The sequence below is a fragment of the Calonectris borealis genome, chromosome 4 (assembly GCF_964195595.1).
Source record: "Calonectris borealis chromosome 4, bCalBor7.hap1.2, whole genome shotgun sequence".
NCBI lineage: Eukaryota > Metazoa > Chordata > Aves > Procellariiformes > Procellariidae > Calonectris > Calonectris borealis.
In genome coordinates this window covers 71,981,283-72,002,340 of record NC_134315.1, presented here as the reverse complement: position 1 = coordinate 72,002,340, position 21,058 = coordinate 71,981,283, and the positions used below count along the sequence as shown (strand labels likewise).

Genomic DNA, 21,058 nt, shown 5'->3' with positions numbered 1-21,058 from the left:
GATGATATTTGGTATCTGGATGATTTTTACGCCATTTTATTCAGACCCTTGCTTTCAAAGCTAATTCTCCTACAAAAAAAACCACAAACTGTGGGGAAACAGCATGATTTGTATGATATTGCCATCACTGCAGAGCTCTTCTGGAAAGGGCTGGGATTCTTCTTTCACCCTGGACACGTGACAGTAGACGTTCACTGCTTCATGTCCTTAAAGGGCAATTTTGAAGGCAGGGGAGGGTGGAATAACTGTGAAAAGGCTGGGGACTCTCCCCATCACAAGGCAATTCTTATTATCACACTCAGAAAATCACACATCCTGCTATAGCACAACGGTGAACCCTTTCTGCTGTATTTTAATAAAAAGTAGACAAGACGCAGAAATTAACTGGTAACTTCCCAGTCAGCTTCACCCTTTTATTCCAGTACTTGCTATGAAACATATTTTGCAGACAGACTTTTTTGAAAAACTTCAGTGAAATATTGCTCCTGGTTTGTTTTATTCAGCAAGAGGCAGGCCTGCAGCACTGAAATGCTTTTGCCTGCTATAAATATCAGTACAGTAAATATTTTTCATAGGAAGAAGCAGGAAGGTTTTTCATTTTTTTTTCCTATGTAGCAGTATGACTCTTACAGTAAAAATGTCTTCAAAGCTATTCTTGTGGCTGTCTGCCTTACAAGCACACCAAGGCTAAAAAAGGTCTCAGCAGATCCCTTGCTCTAATCTAGAATAAAAGCTGCATTAGCTTTAGCAGTGACAGTTTTCCCTCACCCTCAAGGTAGCTGAAGGAAGAAATGACCCACTTACTTAATTTGCCGAAAGGCAGAAGCTGTTGCAAGCTTATCGCTCTTGGAGAAGAATTAGATCAGAAGTAGATAGTGTCACTTGGATCTTCTTCACTTAATAAGCTTAATACCTGCTATTTGAACTGTCTCTATGAGGCAGAAATTGAATTTAGCTTGTTCTGGCTGTGACAATCTTCACGCGCAACTGAGATCCCTGCTGCGCGTGTCACGGTCAGTAAGAACTGAGACTTCAGGCACCTCTCCACTTTCTCATCAACTCTTGACTGCCTCTGGCTCACTGATCCTTCATCAGCTCGGATGTACTTCTCCAAAGTCCTAAAGTTGATGAAATCAATTAGCAGAGGATCCCAAGAGCTCAGCCTTCCCTGCAGCACGCTTTATCCGTATCACTTGAGTTGTGTCAAAGCACAGAACGCTTCACTTCAGCGCTAAGCAAGTCGGACTTTGTCCAAGAGAGAGTAACAAAAACAGGGGTCTCCGGGATGGGATTCCCCTTTCAGCTTTTCTTGCCACAACCCAGAAAATTTGATATTCAGATCTTCATTCTGAGTTGCCACTCACAGTTAAATTTTTTTTTTCCCTGTGGATTACACAGCATTACCCTGTCCCTCCTGTAACTTACAATAGTAGTTATTTGAAAAATAAAAATGTTTGTATTTATAGATGTAAAATGAGTGATACCATGGCTGTGTATGTCTCAATGCCTTCTGTATAAAGCGTGCTTGCTTCACACTAGAGTTTCATTCCAGTCACACATCTAGAAAAGTTACTACTGGCCAAGGATGAGTTAAGCCTGGACTCTTCTACATGAGCCACCAGCTTCAGATGTAAAAGCTTGTCGCGCTTTCACACATGGACAAAATACCAGGTTTTTCAACAGGATTGCAAAAGTCTAGAAGTATAGCTAGATACTAACTTCTTCAATCTTTTAGCTGTTTCAGATGTTACAAACCTGACCAAAGCTCCCTCATCCTGAGGTCATGTCCTCCAACACCACCAGTAAAAACATTTCTTGCCCACATAGTCATTCATAATGTCAGCATAAAGCAGCAAGTTGAAGAGCAAGCTTGCACAGACCTAGAGAATGATCCGAGGCTTTCAGTTACAGGTGGGAATCTCGCCCCTCTGACACTCAGCTGTAGAAATCCCCAGGAAGAGGCTGCCTCTTGTAAAAAGCATCGCTTGTTACCTAGATTACGTACCACCTCTGAACAACAACTGGATCTCAGAGCAACTCAGAGGAACCAGCGCACACAAAGCAATGCTGAAGAGCTGCGCTTAAGCGGATAACACTGAAATCACGACCTGACTGTGACAAAAAGCCTATCTGTACTTCCAGCTAGCAGCTAAATTAAAAAAGGTGAGGAGTACAAAAGCATACACAGGAAGGTTAACAAAAAGGGTCTTCACTGTTTGAAGCCGGGGTAAGTACCCTTTCCATTTCAGTTACAGCGCATCCTCATACAGACTGAGATTCTCGCAGCACTCAACGAACTTCTGACAAACTTTCTCTGGCAGCCGGTAGCGTGTGTGCCGCTCGCCGGGTGGCCAGGGGAGAGAGCCAAAGGACCATCGCCAGTTCTGTGGCAAGATGCAGCGCCGCCGGTAACAGCAGCGACTCAGAGCACGGCTGAGAGCTGCCTATCTCACCAGTAGCAGAGATGTGCGCCTTCATTCCTTTCATTTTTGCCATTACATGATGGAAGTCTTGGCTCTAACTTAAGAGGAGGTGGTCATCAGCTGGAGATCCCTATCTATTTCCAGGAAGATCGTTTGTCCCCATTTGACTTCCACTATATCTAAATTAGGTGTCGGAAAGGTCTTAACTACAAATACTCCAGAAATAGACATTTCATACTGTGAGATACAGCATGTCTCTTTCATATACGATCAAATAACAGCCATTTAGAAAAGGATTTCTTACAGAAGAGACTTACAAATGTGGTTTTAAAAATGCTATTACTTTTCTCTCTTCTTGTCTTCTAGCTCCAATTTGTTCTACCTGCCTCTCTTCACACTGCTCCATTTCCCTTTACCCAGAACATTAGTGCCTCTCAGATTACCAAATTAGACAACCCATTGCCCAGCTTCTCCCTACTTCCCTTTCCGTCCTACCTCTTTCTTGGCAACATAAACCCTCTTCCTTCTCCTACGTTTCCTCCTGTGAAGGAGTCTTTGTCCTCCACCCCAGGCCAGAAACACAGTTCTTAAATCTGTAATAACCTTGGCTTCTTTGGGTTAACTGCTTGTGGAATGGATTGCTGCCTTCCCACCACACTTTTTTACCTGCTTCAGCTTGTTCATTCATTTGCTCTTAAACTCTGCTTCCCTGCTTAGAGTATGAAAAAGAATCCCTTTTTCAGAAGACTCTTTAAGTTCCCCACATGCTGGCCTGGCTGTATGGAGCTATTCCCACAATTCTTACCAGTCAAAGGAAAGAATGGGGCTTACTGCTAGGACTCTAGAGGTAACTCGTTTTTCAGTATTAAAAGTTAAAGGGAAAAAATAAACTCCAATATAAATATTTAATTCTGGTCTCTTTTATCGTTACCGAAAACCTCAGTTCCAGATTTCTGTTAAAATTGCTCCTCCAGGCACGACGTACTTAGATGGTCATTTAGACTTAAATTATTTCAAGATTACCTGAATTCCTGCTCTGAAGACTTCCCAGGGCATCTCACTAGGAATTGGGGTGCCACTGGGCTGATGTGCTCCTTCTCTAGTCAGTGCCAGTGTGGTCCCCATGAAAACAGGGTAAGCCACCCTGCAACTATTTTAAGCCAAACTCTTGCACATGGACTGCAACTATGGAGCAATTTGTGTACTGTGTGTCCTCACCCGAGCTTTACCCTGTCCTAATGTATCATGATACCCATAACTTCAGTGCAATTATAAATGGAAAATCTATTTAGATACTTAATTCATTCAGAGAAAAAACATCTACCTAAAGCCATGTATTTGTGCTGAAGCCAAAATATTAACAGTTGGAAATGTCAATGGCAACAACATCAAAAGGACCAGCAGTATAACTTAGTATTTCTCTTTTTTCACAGTTTCTACCTACTGGTACTTTCTACTTGCCTCTATAAGGTCAAGAGAGATTAGTACGCTAGAGTAGCCAAGTCTGCTCATTTCTTTTGCAGTGCAGCCTCAGGTGTCGCTGGTGGAATAGTTAGGTAGTTCAGAGAGCTCTAGAAGTTACTGGTTCTCAGAGTCATTTAAGCAAACCTTGTCGTCTTTGCATTACAACAATTGGGAGCACATACAAAGTTATCACCTGTCAGCTGGAGGGCAGTAACTACTTAAGCTGCTCAAGTTATTCCACACGCACTCATGTGATCAGCCACAATGCAAGAACACTGCGTACGCTCACCGTCCTGAAAAAGCGCGAGAGAACTAGACCCCTGTCAGAAGTTACCTCACCAACTACCGCAAGCTTCTCGGATACTTCAATGAAAAGTATTTCAGTATACGGTGTGGGAGAGTTGGTCAGCCGTTTGGAGTACCAGAGTAGTGAGGACTTCCAAACTTCCACACTGCATCAGCTATCTTAGGCTGAATGCCTGGAAGATTTCAAATAAGCAGAAAAGAATGTAAATAGGTTGAAAGTTAAAAATAAAAAGCAGACCAAACACCATTAAATTTTGTTTCTATATTTCAGTAAAACCTACTTGAATACACTTTGAAACAAGAGTACAACAAAATAGAATATACTTCAAATGTTGAATATACAAACTATTATAGTTCATTCTGAACACTGGTACTTCCCTCTTAACTTCAACTAAAAAAAAATTTACAGGTTTAGAACTACCTGACAAAAGCTCATGCTGGGCGTGACCTTTCAAGTGACAGAGTAGAGCTGAAACTGAAATGTATGCACGGATGTCAAGGCTAAGTGAGAGACACAGGCATGTTACAGCAGAAGGCAGAAAGCCTACTGCTATTTTGTCCACAATTAAGAAATTTAAACAGACTTTTAACTACCATACAAAATATGTTACATGTAATTCTATAACAATACTGTGCTAGGTACAAGATTTTTAAAAAATTTGTTTTAATAAAAAAGCTTTACACAAACAAGCCATTAGCTTATTTCAAGAAAGATAACTGAAAATCAGTCTAAGGCTTTCATTTTGAATCTGCTTAAGCTGTATGATACAAAAATCCCTCTAGGTCTCTGTCTTCTTTTAGAAGCGCTTTAATCTTCTCCTTTATTTCACATTCTACAATACCTAGTAGCAGAGTTTTTCACATAGCACCAGTTGAGTACTGTGGACACACAGTAGTAATTGCTGGTATGCATATAAAAATGCATCAAATTTGCCATTTGTAACAGCGAGACTTTCCTCTCCCCCCGAAACCTAAAAACCAAGGCAAACCTCTCACATAACTCTCTTTTAGTGTTCCAGGTCTTAGTGTAACTTGGTAACGGGTAACGTAGTGAACTGTTTGGTCCCTTTTCAGTCCCTCTATCTTTCCTTCTCCACAGGTTCAGCTGTTTCCCAACTGGAAGAGGCAGTTTTTGTCAGCATATCAATGTGGTTCAATTCCCACTGAAATACGGGAAAATAAATTTTTTTCCAGTAAGTCTTCAACATATGCATGTTTATTAACATTTCAAAACTCTCCTTCTCAACTTGGTGATCGCATCCACTTCCCTCCCCCAATTACGTCAGTATATTCAAAACCGTAACAGTCCAGAAGTCCATGCTGGAAGCAACCTATTCTTCATTTCTCACACGTTATGATTCCTTCTGTTTTCATTGTTACAGGAAGGGCAATAGCTGAGGGCGTGCTAACTACTACTACGTGGGTCACAGTCTTGCTTCCATCTGCCGGCTTCTCTTCTTTTACCAGCTGCAGTGTTTTCACTTCACGTTCCTGTTTTAAAGCCGCTGTGTCTGATTTAACTTCTGGACTTTTTATAACTGCACTAATCACCCTGGGAGGAGTCTGGCCAGACGCCTGCTGAGCAGGCACCGATAGTCTCATTACTGGTGTCCCATGAGCTATAGACACTGGGGTTAGTGCTCTAACAGCCAACGGGGTTCCCACGATGTTAATACTTCCCGATCCAGACAGGCCCGTTTTTGTTTGTAACTGACACTGCGTAAGCTGCGTGGCAGGGATCGTAATGATTTTGGCAGGCTGCATTGTGATTTTGTCTCCGTTTTCAGCAGAGGTTGGCATCACAGTAGGGATTGTCTGGATTACTACCTTTGGAGTTGTTGCTGTTGTTGGACTTGTGTTGGTTATTAACGGTGACCCTGCGTTTACTGACTGCACTGCCACGGTTGAGATTTTCTGTCCCAGAGAGGTCATTACAACAGGCACTTGCATTGCCACACGTACAGTCCTGCAAAATAAAGAAAGATGTGTGTGTTTAAGCCAAAACACAGGGCACCATTAGAGATGACAACAGGGATAGACAAATCTAGGATTTACAGATTTTTAATTGCTTCTTTAAAAAAAAGAAAGAAAAAAAAAAACCACCACACCAAACCAAACCAAAACCCCAAACCTTCTGCACATCTCGCAAGAGATGGAAATTTAGCAGTGTTCATCTCTCTTTTTTCCCCTCCTTCCCTCTACATAATTTTAAAATACACGTGAGGGCAAGCATATTGACAGTTGGCTCTGATCTCATAGACTAGACTTTCATAGTATTCTATCATGTTACACTGCTGCTTGCAAATCAGAAACAATTTCCAACATTTAAAACAAAAAACTGAAAGATGGCTTCCTAGCCAAAAAATTACTTGTCATTAGCAAATGACAAGCCCAAGCCACGTTAATACAAACCTGGGAGCTGTCGTTGCTGGGACAGTAGTAGTGGTAGTTGAGGGACGAGATGACGATGAATCATGCGCTGGTGAGGCAATATTCACAACTCTGGTGATTGCTTTTTCTGTTCTGGTACAGCTTAACTGAGAGGAATTTTTTCCTCCACGTGCAGAGGTTGCTGCTTTTAAAAGGTTTTCTGCAGATAAAGACACTCTTTCCAATGACTTTTCATCTGTAGGCATTGACAAATCTTCATTGCAGGACTCGCTTTTGTCATCATCTATGACAACTATATTTTTTGGCATCTCCTTAAACTGATATACAAGCCTCTGTCCCTCAACTTTTGCAAGGATTCCTCTTTGATAGTAATATCTGTAAGAAAAGTACAATTAAGTAGTAACCAACATAGTGACAGATTTTAAAGAAAACCTTATTCTATGCTAACAAGAAAATCTGAAGCAACCACAGTAAAACCCACAATGTGAGAAGGCATGGAAAGAAGCTGGCAGAGCATACTGGCAAAGTATCTGAAGGATCTAGATGAAAAAAAATCTGATGTTTTAAATACATACTTCAGGAATTAAATTGCAAATTAACTGGTAACATAAAAAGCAACAGAAACCGCAAGACTCTGATGCTTTTTAAACAGCTCAGTTTTTTTTAAACAGCTGTTTGCTCAGAGGGCAAAGCTTTTAAAATTTCAGAACTGTTGTATCTCTATAGGCAAAATTAAGAATCAGATTTAAAATTATAGTAGATAACTTAAGGATATAAGAGTTTTTACCTCAGAGCTCTTCCCATAGTCTCATAGTTCATGTCAGGTTTGTTTTTGTGTTTTCCCCATAGTTTGGAGACAGCTTTCGAGTCCACAAGTTTAAAGATTCCCTTCTCTCGCTGAGTCCACTTAATATATCGAGGACAAGTATTTTTGTCCTGGAGAAGGTCCAGAAGAAACTCCCATAAGTACGTTGTATTTCCTATAATCGGAAAGCATTTAAATATTAGAAACACACTTCTACAGATAACAGAAAGTTCTCCATATGTAGGTAACTCTTAATGACCTGCATTACAAGCAAATGTTACACAGATGATGGTATCTAATGTAACCTGCACATACTCATTCATTCTGTTACCTTTAGTAAAGCTTCCACAAATATTTACATTCTGAAAGGAGCTAATCCAAGTGATCTGCTATATAGCATAGGAGCCTGTTCAATCCAGCGCCCATTCTCAGTTCTTGACAAGAAGTGTGGGAGGGCGTTCCAAGTCACTACAACCTACATCTGTTCAGCAGAGGCAGGACGAGAGCTCAGAATTTTCTTCTCCTATTTGCTTAAACAGGGAATGGAAATGCCAGTGCGTTTTATAACACTGAAGGACAGGAGGATATAAATAAGTAATTTTTAAAAGGCGTACAATCTTCAATAACAAACCATCTCAACTGTGTTAAGTTTGTAACGTAACCTCCTGCCCAGGATCTGGGGCTCTCACACCGACTGGTGACAGCCCCATGTTCTGACCCTTCCCAAATGTACGCTGCAGAGTAACCAACACCCTTCTAGGTGCAAAGCCAGTCCAGCTTCTTGCTACAAGTATGGCAGAAATCCCATGTACCTTTCTGTAATTAGGAGAATATAGAATGAAGTCAGCCTACAGAAGAAGAATTTAATGTACTTTTCGGGTATTCAAGAGGTGTACCATTTCCACCAGAGGAGCCCCAAGACGGGGTTTATGACAGTGACTATCAGGATGGCATAAAACATAACATGGGGGCTGTCTGCACTCTGACTATACCATTTGCATCTAGAGAAAGGGGAAGAGAAGCAGAAGAAAAAAAAACAGATCACATTCCAATGTGTACAGCTGGAGAAGACTCCTCAAGTTATCTGAGAAGGGAGAACTAAGAGCTAGAAGAGTAATAACCTCAGAACGTTAATCCCAATTCTTCACTTGATCACACTTCCAGTGGGTGACATGGCCTAAATAAAATTATATTAATTTTTGGGTTTTTTTGTGAAAAAACGTCATTAATTCCTGAGATTTAGTGGCCCAGCATAGTGCTTCTTATGCCATGCTGAAGACAATTAAAATACATTAAGGCAGGTTAAAGACCACTCTTGCATACTCCAAGAAGTTTGCTATCTTTGAAAAACCTCAAAGGGTAAAAAAAAATTATAGTTTCCATCTTCTGGAAGACCACCTCATAGATAGAGAATAAATGTATTCTACCACGTGCTCCAATAAACAGCAAGTACTGACTCAAGAGCTATCAAAATCCAGCTTCCGCTGGATTTCAGAGACATCTGAATAGGATCTATATGAGGAAAGAGTCAACAACAGAACTGGGATATCCTGAAATCATCCTACATTTTAGGGAATTAATCCCTTTTTTTTTCCCCTTAGTTCCTCAGAAATAGAATTTCTGGGTCCACCGCCAAATGATGTAGGTCTGCAACAGATTCTTTGCAAAAATATAAGTGGGCTTCAATATCAGGAAGTAAACAGGAACTTCAGGAGAAATCATTCCAGAAAGTGCCTAATTTTTCTGCAGGAACAGTGCTGCTGACTCAGCAGGTTTTTTCTTTTCCCTCACACTCTATATTGACCTAAATAACAACTTTTTTCCACAGGAGGACTATGCAATACCTACACTACTCAGAAGCCATCTACTATTGCCAGTAAGACCCAGGGATACTTCAGGTGGGCTGCTGTGTCAGCTATAGCTGCTATGCATTTAACACAACATGCATTATTTTAGAAACGTTTAATAAAATTTTGAACTATTTTTAAACTCTTTCTCCTTAGAACCAGACTTTCCTAATACTATGATTCCAAGCTTACAGACTCCTGAAGAAGAGAAAGACATGGTTGTAAAACATATTACCTGAACAGCTTTACATTTGTGCCACTCTTAAGCATCCGTAAGTGCTTGTTCTGCATCTGTAAGGTGCATGTTCTGCACCTTGCTAGGAAGACAGAAGCCTTATTTAACAGCATACAGCTCTCATCTCCGCTCCTCCTTAGGTCTCACGCTAACTAGTACTGTAAGCAGCCACTGAGCTAGACATTATTATTGCCTATCTTAACTTCAATACAGAGTAGATTTTGCACAATGAAAGAAATTTTTGTGGCTAGCCAATTATTACAGCTGCCAGCTACTTAAGCATGTTAGCTGTCATCTCAAAATAGAAGGATTAATGGCCAGAAAGCATGTGAATGATACAAGGCATTGTGTGTATCAATGAACTGTCACATTGGTACCAGCATCCATATGGAGAGGCTCAAAGCCAGTTTTGCTCCCTCCAACTGCCTACACTTTAAAAAGAGTATTTATGCAAATGAAAAACAAAATATGGAAAGAGAAACCATGCCTAAACTGCCAATCCACTATGTGAGGACAAAAAAATACTATCTCACTTTAAGAAAAAATATTAAGACGTCTCCAGTTCGTCCTGTGTAACAAACTGAAAGGCACAATTAAATCAGACTTACAGCTGCTTCACTTTGCACCAGAAAGTATCAGGAATGCACAAAGGAAGGAGTACCTACATGGACAACAAGCGATCCCCTTTCCAAATGTGCACAACCAGCTGTCCTCCTCCTCCAGGACTTAACTCTGCTGACAGTACTGACCTCTAGGAATAATTCCTGGTTTTCCAAAAACATACGCTGCATGTAAAGTAGCCTATATTTGCAAGTAATTTTTTAAAATAAGTAACAAAAAATAAATCCAGTAACAAAGTATTTTGCAGAACATCAAGTTAGCGTACGTTAAGAAAAAAAAAATTATTTTATGCCAGTTGTAGTGTAAAATATGGAATGAGATATCTTGTGAGAACAAGAGACATAAGTAGATCATTATGAGGGTCCACAGAAATAAAAAAAAAAAACAAAACCCAAAGCAGTACCATCTCCCACTTCATAAAACAAACAGCTATAGAGTGAAATCACCAGTATAGCCAAAAACTTGAAGAGACAAAAATACAGGCCTCCTTTCTCAAAGTTATTTGTGCAGCAAACTAGGAATGGGACACTTTACGAGTACTACTCAGATAATGGAAAGCTGTAATAGTGAAATCAGAATTAGAAAGAAAGGTAAGGCGGCTTTCAGAATACTCAAAAAAAAAGAAGAAAATGAAACAAGATGTACTTTTAAGTAGAGCAGATGCAAAATCTGTGATCTTCAATCCCAAATCCGAACAGTGGCCACTGCAGGGAAGTTTAATTACTCTTTGCGCTGGTTTTCATGAGCTAACATCTGCACAATGTCAGTCCCATTCTTCCTTGCCCTATTGACAAATGTGACGACTCAGGAGCTGTATCCAGATAAGGAATTGCGTATACAGCGGCGATCTTGCTTTCAAACAAATCCCAAATAATAGTGGAGCTGACCACTGCACACTCTTTCAGCTAGTATGCTGCTGCTGAAAGTCACTGAACTTTGTTTCTCCTAGCCATAGCAACATCTCCAAACAACTTTCAGCACAGTAAGTGGGGAAGAGATCCACATTTTTCCCCTACAACCAGGGGAAGAGCTGATACACTGTACGCCAACTCAAAGGTAACCTGTGAGCAAATGCTCTAGTCTGTGTCCGTACTGGGTGAATAGCAGGGGCTTGGAGTCCAAGAAAGGACCCACTATTTACCAGGAGAAACATTAGGGAAGTATGACTTTCCTGCACAAAATCCCTCACCCACCCAGTAAAGAAACACATCATCATTTGGTTTTCCCCTTAAGCCAAACCAAATCTTTTGGTCAAGCAACATATTCCCACTGAAGTTTGTGAATCAAGTAAGAAAACATATTTCAACCATCACTATTACAAATGCCCAGAAGCTGCTTCTACTTGAGAACAAGTCTTTCAGCAGCAGCTTAACAAATTATGTGTCTAGCAGTAAGTTAACGCACCATACAAAAGACAGCACGAGTCAATAAACACAAAGTAAAGCAAATGAAGAACCAGAAAGCCTATTAACTGCAAAGTGTATTACAGGGCACTTCTAGAGCAGTTCCACACATCCTCGTGCTAGATCTTGGATAAACAAATTTGAAGACATCAAATAAAATTAAAACTCTAAGGAAGTCAATACAAACTCGTCCACCAAACTTTTAAAGATCTGTGTATTTCCTGTGACAGATACAATACATACACACTGCATAATTTTAAAGACTCGATAAATGGAAAAATATACCTTTGCCTTCTCTAGGTTTCTTCTTTATACCTAGATCTGGAGACCCATCAGATACAGCCGATTGTTGGGTCTTCGGTTTACGGCCAGCTGCACGTAAAACATGGGGGAAAAAATGTGTTCGTCATATGCAGAATAAAAGTATTTTATAGTTTGTCTTTGCCGAAAGAAGCAGTTCATGCATTTTTTTCTCCTGTCATTTCCTTGCTACAGGTATGGATAAACTTAAATTCTTAGATTACTACTACTGCACATCCAGTTTAGTTCATCATTTGGTCGCTTACTTCATAGGGAGATTTAACTCAATTTCAGACAAGTTAATGGCAGGTGAGGTAAGCACCAAATGCATAAAGTAAAACTTCCATTTATTTGCATTCTTTTAGTCCAGTGTCTGTTTCACTCTGAGATGTATTCTTTCTTCTTCTGCTTTGTTTTTGGGATTCTGGTACGGGTGTTGATCAAAGCATCAGTTTTCCTAAGAAATTTTCCTACTGAAATCGTAAATATTCATTTCCACCTTGCACCTGTCCGTTAAAAGCATAGAGAAAGGCTTCCACTCAGCATGAGAGTGGTGCCACACGGGATTCACATGCGGCAGGAGCATTAAGACGGCTACAAACGGCACCCGCAGCCTCAGCGATGCAGGACAGCTCTGCATCTGGGCGGTGCTGGAAGCCCACCTGCGCCGCAGCCCCCAGCTGCCTGCTGCCCTGCCCCGGCTGGCTGCGGGCTGGCAGGGCTCCCCCGCGCCTCCTCCCACCTTCCGCCTGCCCCTGCGAGGAGGCTTAGGAGGGGACCTACGTTCCTGCGTCAAGGAAATCCTCTCCCAGCAAGACCTGCGGCTTCTTCATCCTTTCACACTTCAGTGACCTTTTTACTGAAGGTAAACAGGCCCGAGCAGGGAAGAGGATCACACACCCCACGGCAGCAGGCTGTCAACAGTCCATGCCTCTGCCTTCAGTTAAAGGCAAGCAGCAACGATTAACTCTCCTCCCTCAGGCACAACAGCATTAATTTTTGCTGATGAACAATGTTCTTCATTAAACACTGAATTTCAAAAGGCATTAATTATGAAGATCAAAGTTATGGCTCTGTAACTATGGCTGAATGAACTTACAGGCTTAAGAGCAGGGATTGGACCCTGTAATAGGAAGAAAATATTTACAAAATAACCTTCATAAAATTTCAGAACTTCCTGAGCACAGCCCTGTAACGCAATCTGCCCAGTAATGCCCATTCAAACAGACAGTGGAATATAAAAAAATAGTTTAAATCCAGTGTACGGTACAGCTACGGAAAAGCTTTAATCACCATTTTCTTGCTTATGTAATTTACAGTAGAGTTACAGTTATCTGTTATGTGTGTTTTTATTAAATCCAAAATTCACAGATCTTAGATTTATATCCCTTTATCACTAATTGCATTTTTTTCCCTCTAAATGACAAGTAAATATTCCATCTTGGCATGTCTGGAAGCTCTAATAAAACAATATTCCTATAGTTATGTGAGTTGTATTGATGCCTGTAAGAAAACTGCTGGACCAGAGAGAAACCTCACCAGGTGACAACCTCTCATTTCATAGCTGAATGCTTAGAACTCAAATACTGTTCTGAATAGTTCCTCCTCCAAGACACACCAATCAGACAAATCAGCTACTTCTCTCACAAGGAAGATCTTGTACTTATTTTGTAAACTGATTTATGGTTTTCTAAGTTAGTATTTACCCTGCCGTTTCATTAGAAGAACCCCAAGTCTACCCACTCTCCAAATATATTCATATTTCAGACACCGATGATTAACCACACAAGCCCTCTTTGAATCCTTCTCTACCCTTCCTCCACTTCGTAAACTGTGCTTAAAAACACAACAACAAAGACATCATTTTCCTTTACAGCTTGGCAAAGCCCATTCTCTTGCTACTTTTTTTTCTTTTTTCTTGTTATAGATTCATTTTCTAAGAACTCACATTTCAGACTCCAATGAGTCTGATTATATGAGCAGGGAAATCAGATCATCTAACTTATCTCCACCAGTACCAACCGCACCATCTGCGGCAGTGCACATGAGAAATACATTTTGAGATTGCTCCTACGAAGAGCCACACATACCTTTTTTCTTTTTCATTGGTTCATGGATATCAGGGGAAGTTGGAACAGGAGATGCATCCATTGGTTCAGATTCCTCCGTTGATACCTCCACCACAGTTTCTGTGATCACGTCAGGTCTCATAGCCGCATGGATAAATTCTGGGGTTGACACACAAGGAGGGACAAAAATTTCCACTACGAGGGGAGGGAAGGAAGGAAAAAAAAACACCACCACCCAACACTATCTGATGAAGTTTCTACCTGATTATTTTAATGTATCTTACATGAAATTATTTTAAACAAAGCACATGCAAGAGTCTAGCAAGATTCTGCTCCAACAACCTGTCACCTAGAAATCAATCCAATTCCCAAAAACATGCACACTTGCCAGTATTGTTAGGCATAAGACAAGTGACACACCAATATTCTTCAGAACTAACTTCAAATGAAACAAATTAGAGCTTAATCTTTGATCCTTATTCTGGTCTCCATTTCCTGTTTTGTAGCTTTTGGGTTTCAGTTTGACCATTATTTAATCCAACATATGTAACTTCAGAAGAAACATCAAGTTAAAGTTATCATCAACATTAAGTTTTGGTTTTTTAAACTGAAAACACTTTGCAACACAGTGTATTCAGATATTCTTTCTAAAATAGAAAAACAGATAAAAATACTTTTCCCTTAAAATAACTCTTTATCTTAGCAATTTAAGATGTCAAATTCACAGAACCAGAGAATGGTTGGGGTTAGAAGTGACCTCCAGAGGTCATCTGGTCCAACCCCTTGCTCAAGCGAGGCCACCTAGAACCGGTTGCCCAGGACCATGTCCAGACAGCTTCTGAGTATCTCCAAGGACGGAGGATCCACAGCCTCTCTGGGGCTCAGTCCCCCGCACAGTGAACAAGTATTTCCTGATGTTCAGACAGAAAAGTTCATTTTAAATGTGTAGCTACTCAAAGATCTCTACCCAACCACCTCTCTAAGATAAATGATTTAATCTATGCTTGTTACAGGGTGGAGAAATCACGTAAAAACTCAAACAAATCAGTAGTTTTGAAATAAGCAAGCAAATGTTTTAAACATTTCTGTGGAGCAAATGTTCTCCACAGAAGCAGGATTCCCAATTTGCTTGTTTTACTAAGCAGCAGAAGGACAAACGGTTCACAGAGCAGAAACTGTGGCTGACATACCAGGACTCCTGGCATCTCTCAGGCAGGTAGGAGACTCCATATGAAGCAAGGCCTCTGCAGCTTCAATTGTCTTATCCGTGCAGTGCACATTACTTCCATGAACCGATGCTTCCACTGTAGAACGATAAAAAAAAATTAATAAGAACAGATTACTTATAGAAGTTCACGTGTATCGCTGTACAACTGCACTACTCAATCTTAAACATGAAATCCCAAAATTGTCAGGTGTCTTCACACCTTTTACACCTTCCTGTCAGCAGAAATGTTTAGGGAAGACACGAGACAAGCAGAACCAACGCTGTCCCTTCTTAGATTAGACTTCTGGTTCACAACCAAGCTCCTCATTTCTATGGGGTGTTCAAGAGCCTGCAGAAGCAGACTTCTGGGATTTGTCTTCTGCCTTCCAAGTTAACCACAACAAACCAGATTGTAATGAGGATGCTTAGAAACTAACACAGCAAAGCAGGGAAGTAGTACCATCTCCAACTATTATCCCATTAAAAGCTAAAGGTCACCTCTCTTCAGATTTTCAGTCTATTTGGATAAATAAATAAATAAATAAATAAATAAAAAATTACAACATTAGTTTGCAAAACAGATATATCCAGTTTCGTTTTCTGACATCAAAAATATCTGTGAGTTGGGTTTAGGAGGCTTGGTTGTTAAAAAAAACAAAACACAAAGCATAACAAACACTATGCAGGGTTTGTTTTTTTTTTTAAGCGATAGAACTAAGGGAAGAAGGTAAAAATATCTCTTTTTTTCAAGTTCTGAAAGTTTATGAAAACTAAGTAATTAATCAAAAATAATTTAAAGTAACTTCAAGAGAGCACATTTAAGTTTGATACAGCACAGACCACAGCAACTTGAACACACAGCAACACTAAAAAAAAACCCCAACTTATCAATTAGAACTACAATCCTATTCACGGCCAACTCTGTATTCCTCACCCTTGCAAAGGTTTTCAAAAGCGGCGACTGCAGAAACACCTGTTGCACATCATCCACACTCTCGCTAAGGTACGCCGGCTCTCTCCAGTTGCTCTTTCCATTTATGGCCATCTGCTCCAAGCTGAACCGCTCCGGCGAGGCAGCCGGCAGCCCAGGAAATCTATCTTTAGCGTAAGCAGGGTCACCTATCTCCAGCGTCAGAGAACTAAAGAGGATTCAGTAATAATTCTCTACGAGAGCTTCAAGGCGCCTATCCTGTTGCTGAAACAACTTGAGGTTCGTTTAGTGAAAAGCAGGGAAAACACTGCTAGTGTTGCTTCTGACTTAAGAAAACACTAGATACAAACAGATTCATGCGGGCACACATGGGGAAAAAACCTCCCAGCACATTGCAGCTTATTTAAACACAAGGATTAAAAACTTGAAAAACCTACTAGCCAGCAGACTAAACATATAAACCAGAAGCTGAAAGTGAACGAAATCTGGAAGACGCACAAAGCAAAATTGTGGGCAACTGAAACGTCTCGCTGAACCAGCCCGGCTGCCCACCCGCTCGCTGGTTGCCTGCTGGGATTCCCGCCACAGCCCTCTCCTGGGATGCTATTTAGGGGGCTTTATCTTTTGGAATAACAGATGCCTGATAGAGCTGACATTCCACCTCCCTTCACCCCAGGCTGGGAACAATAAAAGCCTACCTAAGAGCACAGGAAAATCACGCTAAAGGAAAGGGTCTCTATTGCACGCTCTGTCCCTTGGATAATCAGTGGCAATCAGCAAGAGTTTTGCACCGTGAGCCATTTCCCCAGCTGCAGCTCCTGGGTGCTCCCCATGCCTGGGCAGGTGCTGTTTCTTTCCCAAGCAGCAGTTTGGGGGTGTCCCGAGTTGGAGGCTGAACACCTGCAATGAAACTGAGTGGCCCTGCAGGAAACCCTCTACCTAAATATTTTTCTTTCTAAAGAGAAGCTTCAGTTGCACAGAAATTGATAACTAAGTTTCCCCACAACTACCAGATAAAACTTTCCACTGATCATCAGAATACAGGAACAATATTCAGCTAGTCATTATAAATGTATCAATTCTACACCGATACTGAAATTAGAAAGTCCAAATCAGCATTTAATATATTATTACTCTAAGGCATGAAAAAAGATTTAAAGCAGGTCAGCAAAGTTTGCAACCAACCCCTCTGCCTCCCCTGCAGCAAAGAGCTGTACAATTTTCATTTCTGTTTCTGCTGGTTACCATTTTTGGGACAACTAGTTAGTTTGCTTCTGTGCAAATATCAGGTACGGTATATAAAGAACTTCTATTAAAAAACTCAAACAACAGTTGCCAAATTTCAATGGTAAGAGAGTACTGAATGGGCTTATTGAAGTGATCTACTCCTAAATACTTAAAAGCATTCAAAATTTTTCTACTTTTGTATCCAAAGTAATTCCTGCTGGGAATTAGATGCTGCACCACAAGTAAGAGGTACTTAGCAGAGAGCAGGAACAAGGCAAAAAAGATAGCTGAGAGCCATCTTTGTACTTTTCCAGTATTACGGCATTCTGCTGAGAGACTAGAGCGGAGGGAAAGGAGACCCAACCCCCCCAGCATTAGGGACTAAGGCTGCAACACCTTAATAGCAGAGCCAAGGAGCAAAGGAGCCACTCAATCTCTGCCCTAAGTAACCCTTCCATTTCCAATAAAAATAGCGCTATCTACTCCTCAAAATCTCTGACATTGGAAGACACACACTCCACTAAAATTGCCACCTAAAAAACACCAAGCAAAAAATAGTAACACTTCTGGCTTTGGCTGGAACAAGACATGTGCTGTCTGTCTATCATGACAGTTAACAAACTAACCTAACATTGCCAAAAATACTTACTAAAATGAGTGCTATTACCAAGTTTGAAGGCTTCTCAATTAGCCACATTCTCCTTTAGCCAGGCCATGGTTTCAGCCTCATTTGTCTACCCAGTGAGCATCAGGAGATTTCAGTTGTGCTAAGACAAGTTATTGCGCCAACACATTTGGAAGAGAGAAGTGCAACTTTGTATCTCAACACAAATTTTACACAAAATGTCTTTTTGCCACACTAGAAAAAGTCTAACAGAAGAGAGCAAGTCAGAGTGCTCCGTCAGGAAACATGATACTGATGAAAAAATACAGCTAGAAAAGATATCCCAAAAGGTGAAGTGAGGCAACAGGTTCTCTCAGAGAGGGGATGGGACAAGGCAAAACCAGGCGGCTGTTCTTGCAGATGACTAGATCAAGTGTCATCAAGTAAACTACACTTGTATCACAACACCTGGTAGCTCTTCTCACAATAAACACGGGGGGAAAAGGCAAACCAAAGGAGTAGGATTCCGCAATTAAAAAAAAAAATGCAACTTCAGTCAAAAGCCATCAACACAGAAAATCACTGGCAGTTATTTACTATGCAGCATCGTTCAGGCTCGTATAGCTTGTGCCCTACAAACACACATCATCACAGCAACCTTAATCTTCTCTCACTACATCCAAGGTTGTGATGCACAAGCACAGTATCTCAGCGGGCAGAAAAATTTCTAACCAAAAAATGATGTGTATGACCCACTTCTTTAAAAATGCCCGATTCACAAATTTTCTATTACATTCATACTATCAACTAGGCACGTACACAAGACTCCCAAAGCTAAAATAGACTGTATTGCTTGACTAAACAACTTAGGACGTAGCTCTGTTACCTTATATACGCATTTCAGGAAGTGTATCACTTGCCCAAATGAAGCAAAACAGTTTACCCAGATGGAAGTATATTTTCCAGACTTTGGTAACTGAGTAACATGAGAACTGCCGTTTACCGATCTAGAACTCATCAGCGCTACCACCACCACTTACCTTTCATTCTTTTAAACTAAATCTCATCTTACTGCTTTTACGAAAAAATCTGATTCCTTGGCACTTTATTTTAAAATAGTTCATTATAAAAGTTTCTGGTTTGTTTTCAGAAAAAAAAAATCCTTAGAAAATAATTTCAATTTTTAAAATGTAAACAGTTAACTAGGCTAGTTGATGTCTGTCTTCACTGTTGACCTAATGTCTTCTAGCTCCACTTTCTAAACAAGTAGCATGTACAGTAGATTATTCAAGGCTCTCAACAGCTGTTACAAAATACCAAACTTGGTAATTAAGTCTGACAGAGCTATACTTTAGCTTTACAGAAGAGAATACTGGCAACATATCCATTTTGGAACAATGCCCCCAGTTGTAACACAAAACAAGAGTAACAAAACAAAATAAACCAAGGGATGAGAGGGAAAAAATGGCCTGAAATTTTCAAAATGGTACTTTCTGAAACTGCGATACAGCTCCCCCCTCTTTATCTGAAGAGCTATCAATGCCGGCATTTACAAGGTCAACACTTAACTGTAGCACCTGATTTACAATAGCTTATCCTTTAATACTATCAGGCAACCAGAGCAATACTTTAATGAAGAATTCACAATTCCAAGCATGGAACTCAGTCAAGAGTGACTACACATACGCTAACAGACCTCATTAAAGTTTATTGGCATTCACATGCTTGTTTTATCTCAGCATTTAAAAGACCACAGTAAACAGCAGTGGAAGGTAGTAACAGTGCTTAAGCCACATTTTAATTACAAACAGTTGAATTGCCCGTACAGGTAATACCCAGAAATCTTTCTGTATGCACTTGACTGGAAAAGAAGCATTTTCAGTTTACTGCTTGTTTTAAGGCAGACAGTTCAGTTCAGAAACAGAAGAACAATTCCTTAGTTTTTTTAGTATTTCCCTAAGCCCGGCTCTGTTCTTCAGAAGACTTTCAGCTGCATAACAATTTAAGGAAGACACATAACCCACTGCATACCAGCAATCAAGAGCGAAGAGGAGAGCAATCGTCTCAAAACACTTGTTTCCCTATGAGCCGTATGTTATCAGCCCAATATTGAGAGAAATATTAGCTACAAAGCCAAAACGTATCTTTGTAAAGTAATTTAGGAGTTGCTCTTACAATCAGCAATTAAGATAACCTTAAGCAGTAACAATTTTGGTCCAGCTTTCTTCCTACAGTTATCAAACAGTGAAGTTTTGTCAACACTGAGGCCAGCAGCCACAGGAAAAGGCAAGGCATAATTAATATAATCCCTTAGGATAAAGGATTCCTCTCTTAAATCCACGTGATACCATCTACATACATAAATAAGTAAACAGATATGGTATCCTGATAGTACGATGATGGGAATACTAGACGTGCGTAGGTATCTGTATCCCTCACTGCAATGCAAATATCAAAAAAAAAGAATTAAGTTGGCTGGGCTAAGGACATCAGAAAGAGCAATACAAAGGTCATTTGTTATTTATCTAAGGGTTGGCTCACAAGCAATCTAGTTACAGTGACTTAAGAAGCTGTTGACACAATAATCAACTACTTAAACGACCTCTATTCACTCACAGTCAAAAGTGAAAAACAACCAACTGAAACCTCCTGCAGTAGCGAGCCCTGCAGAAATCAGAGATGTGTTCTACTGGCAAAGTGAAGCTGTCTTCTCCATCACGCACAGGAGAGTGTCTTCATGCTTACGACCTGTTCCACTTTTTTCTGTTCTGCAGCAGAACAGTTCTTTGTTGGGGGGGTCTGTGTGTGTTGGGGTTTGTTACCCCCCCCTCCAAAAAACTCTGGGTGTTTTTCCACACTGAATAAACCATTATGAAGATTAGGCAACTTGCGCCCCTTTTTTAAAAAGGTATCTTAATACATTGGTAAATGACAGAGCATTTACCTTCAGCACACCTTCGTGTTCCTACAAACCTATTGCCGTGTCAACGCAAAGCCGGTACTAAGGTATACTCCCGATTCGTTCGTGCCCAGGCACTGACAGCGCAGTTGGTTACCTATAACGCTACACACTGTGCTGCTGTGTACGACTGCCAAGGACTACTTTAAAAAGTTGAGCTCCACGTTGTAAAGACAAAAATAAAATCACAGCTGGCATGACTTCCGCAGAGAACTGAAGGTCTGACATCGTATTTGTGTTTCTGAGCAGTGTAACCCCGCTCATGT

The 21,058-nt window shown here is 40.5% G+C and overlaps 1 protein-coding gene across 6 annotated transcripts in view; it reads right to left on the bottom strand.

Annotated features, from left to right (window-relative positions):
• Positions 1 to 4,440: 4,440 nt before the first annotated feature.
• ELF2 (E74 like ETS transcription factor 2) overlaps positions 4,441 to 21,058 on the bottom strand; it is a 39,284-nt gene continuing 22,666 nt past the window's right edge. For 2 of the 6 annotated variants that reach the window (XM_075150130.1, XM_075150133.1), the window contains 6 exons: positions 15,055 to 15,168; positions 13,886 to 14,059; positions 11,781 to 11,867; positions 7,372 to 7,564; positions 6,606 to 6,959; positions 4,441 to 6,159 (listed from right to left, as the gene is read on the bottom strand). In XM_075150130.1, the coding sequence (XP_075006231.1) occupies positions 5,532 to 6,159; positions 6,606 to 6,959; positions 7,372 to 7,564; positions 11,781 to 11,867; positions 13,886 to 14,059; positions 15,055 to 15,168 (1,550 nt within the window). In that variant the 3' untranslated portion in view covers positions 4,441 to 5,531. Of the gene's footprint in view, positions 6,160 to 6,605; positions 6,960 to 7,371; positions 7,565 to 11,780; positions 11,868 to 13,885; positions 14,060 to 15,054; positions 15,169 to 16,005; positions 16,216 to 21,058 lie in introns of those variants that run through there. The other 4 variants (XM_075150132.1, XM_075150134.1, XM_075150136.1 and 1 more) reach the window with 3 other exon arrangements.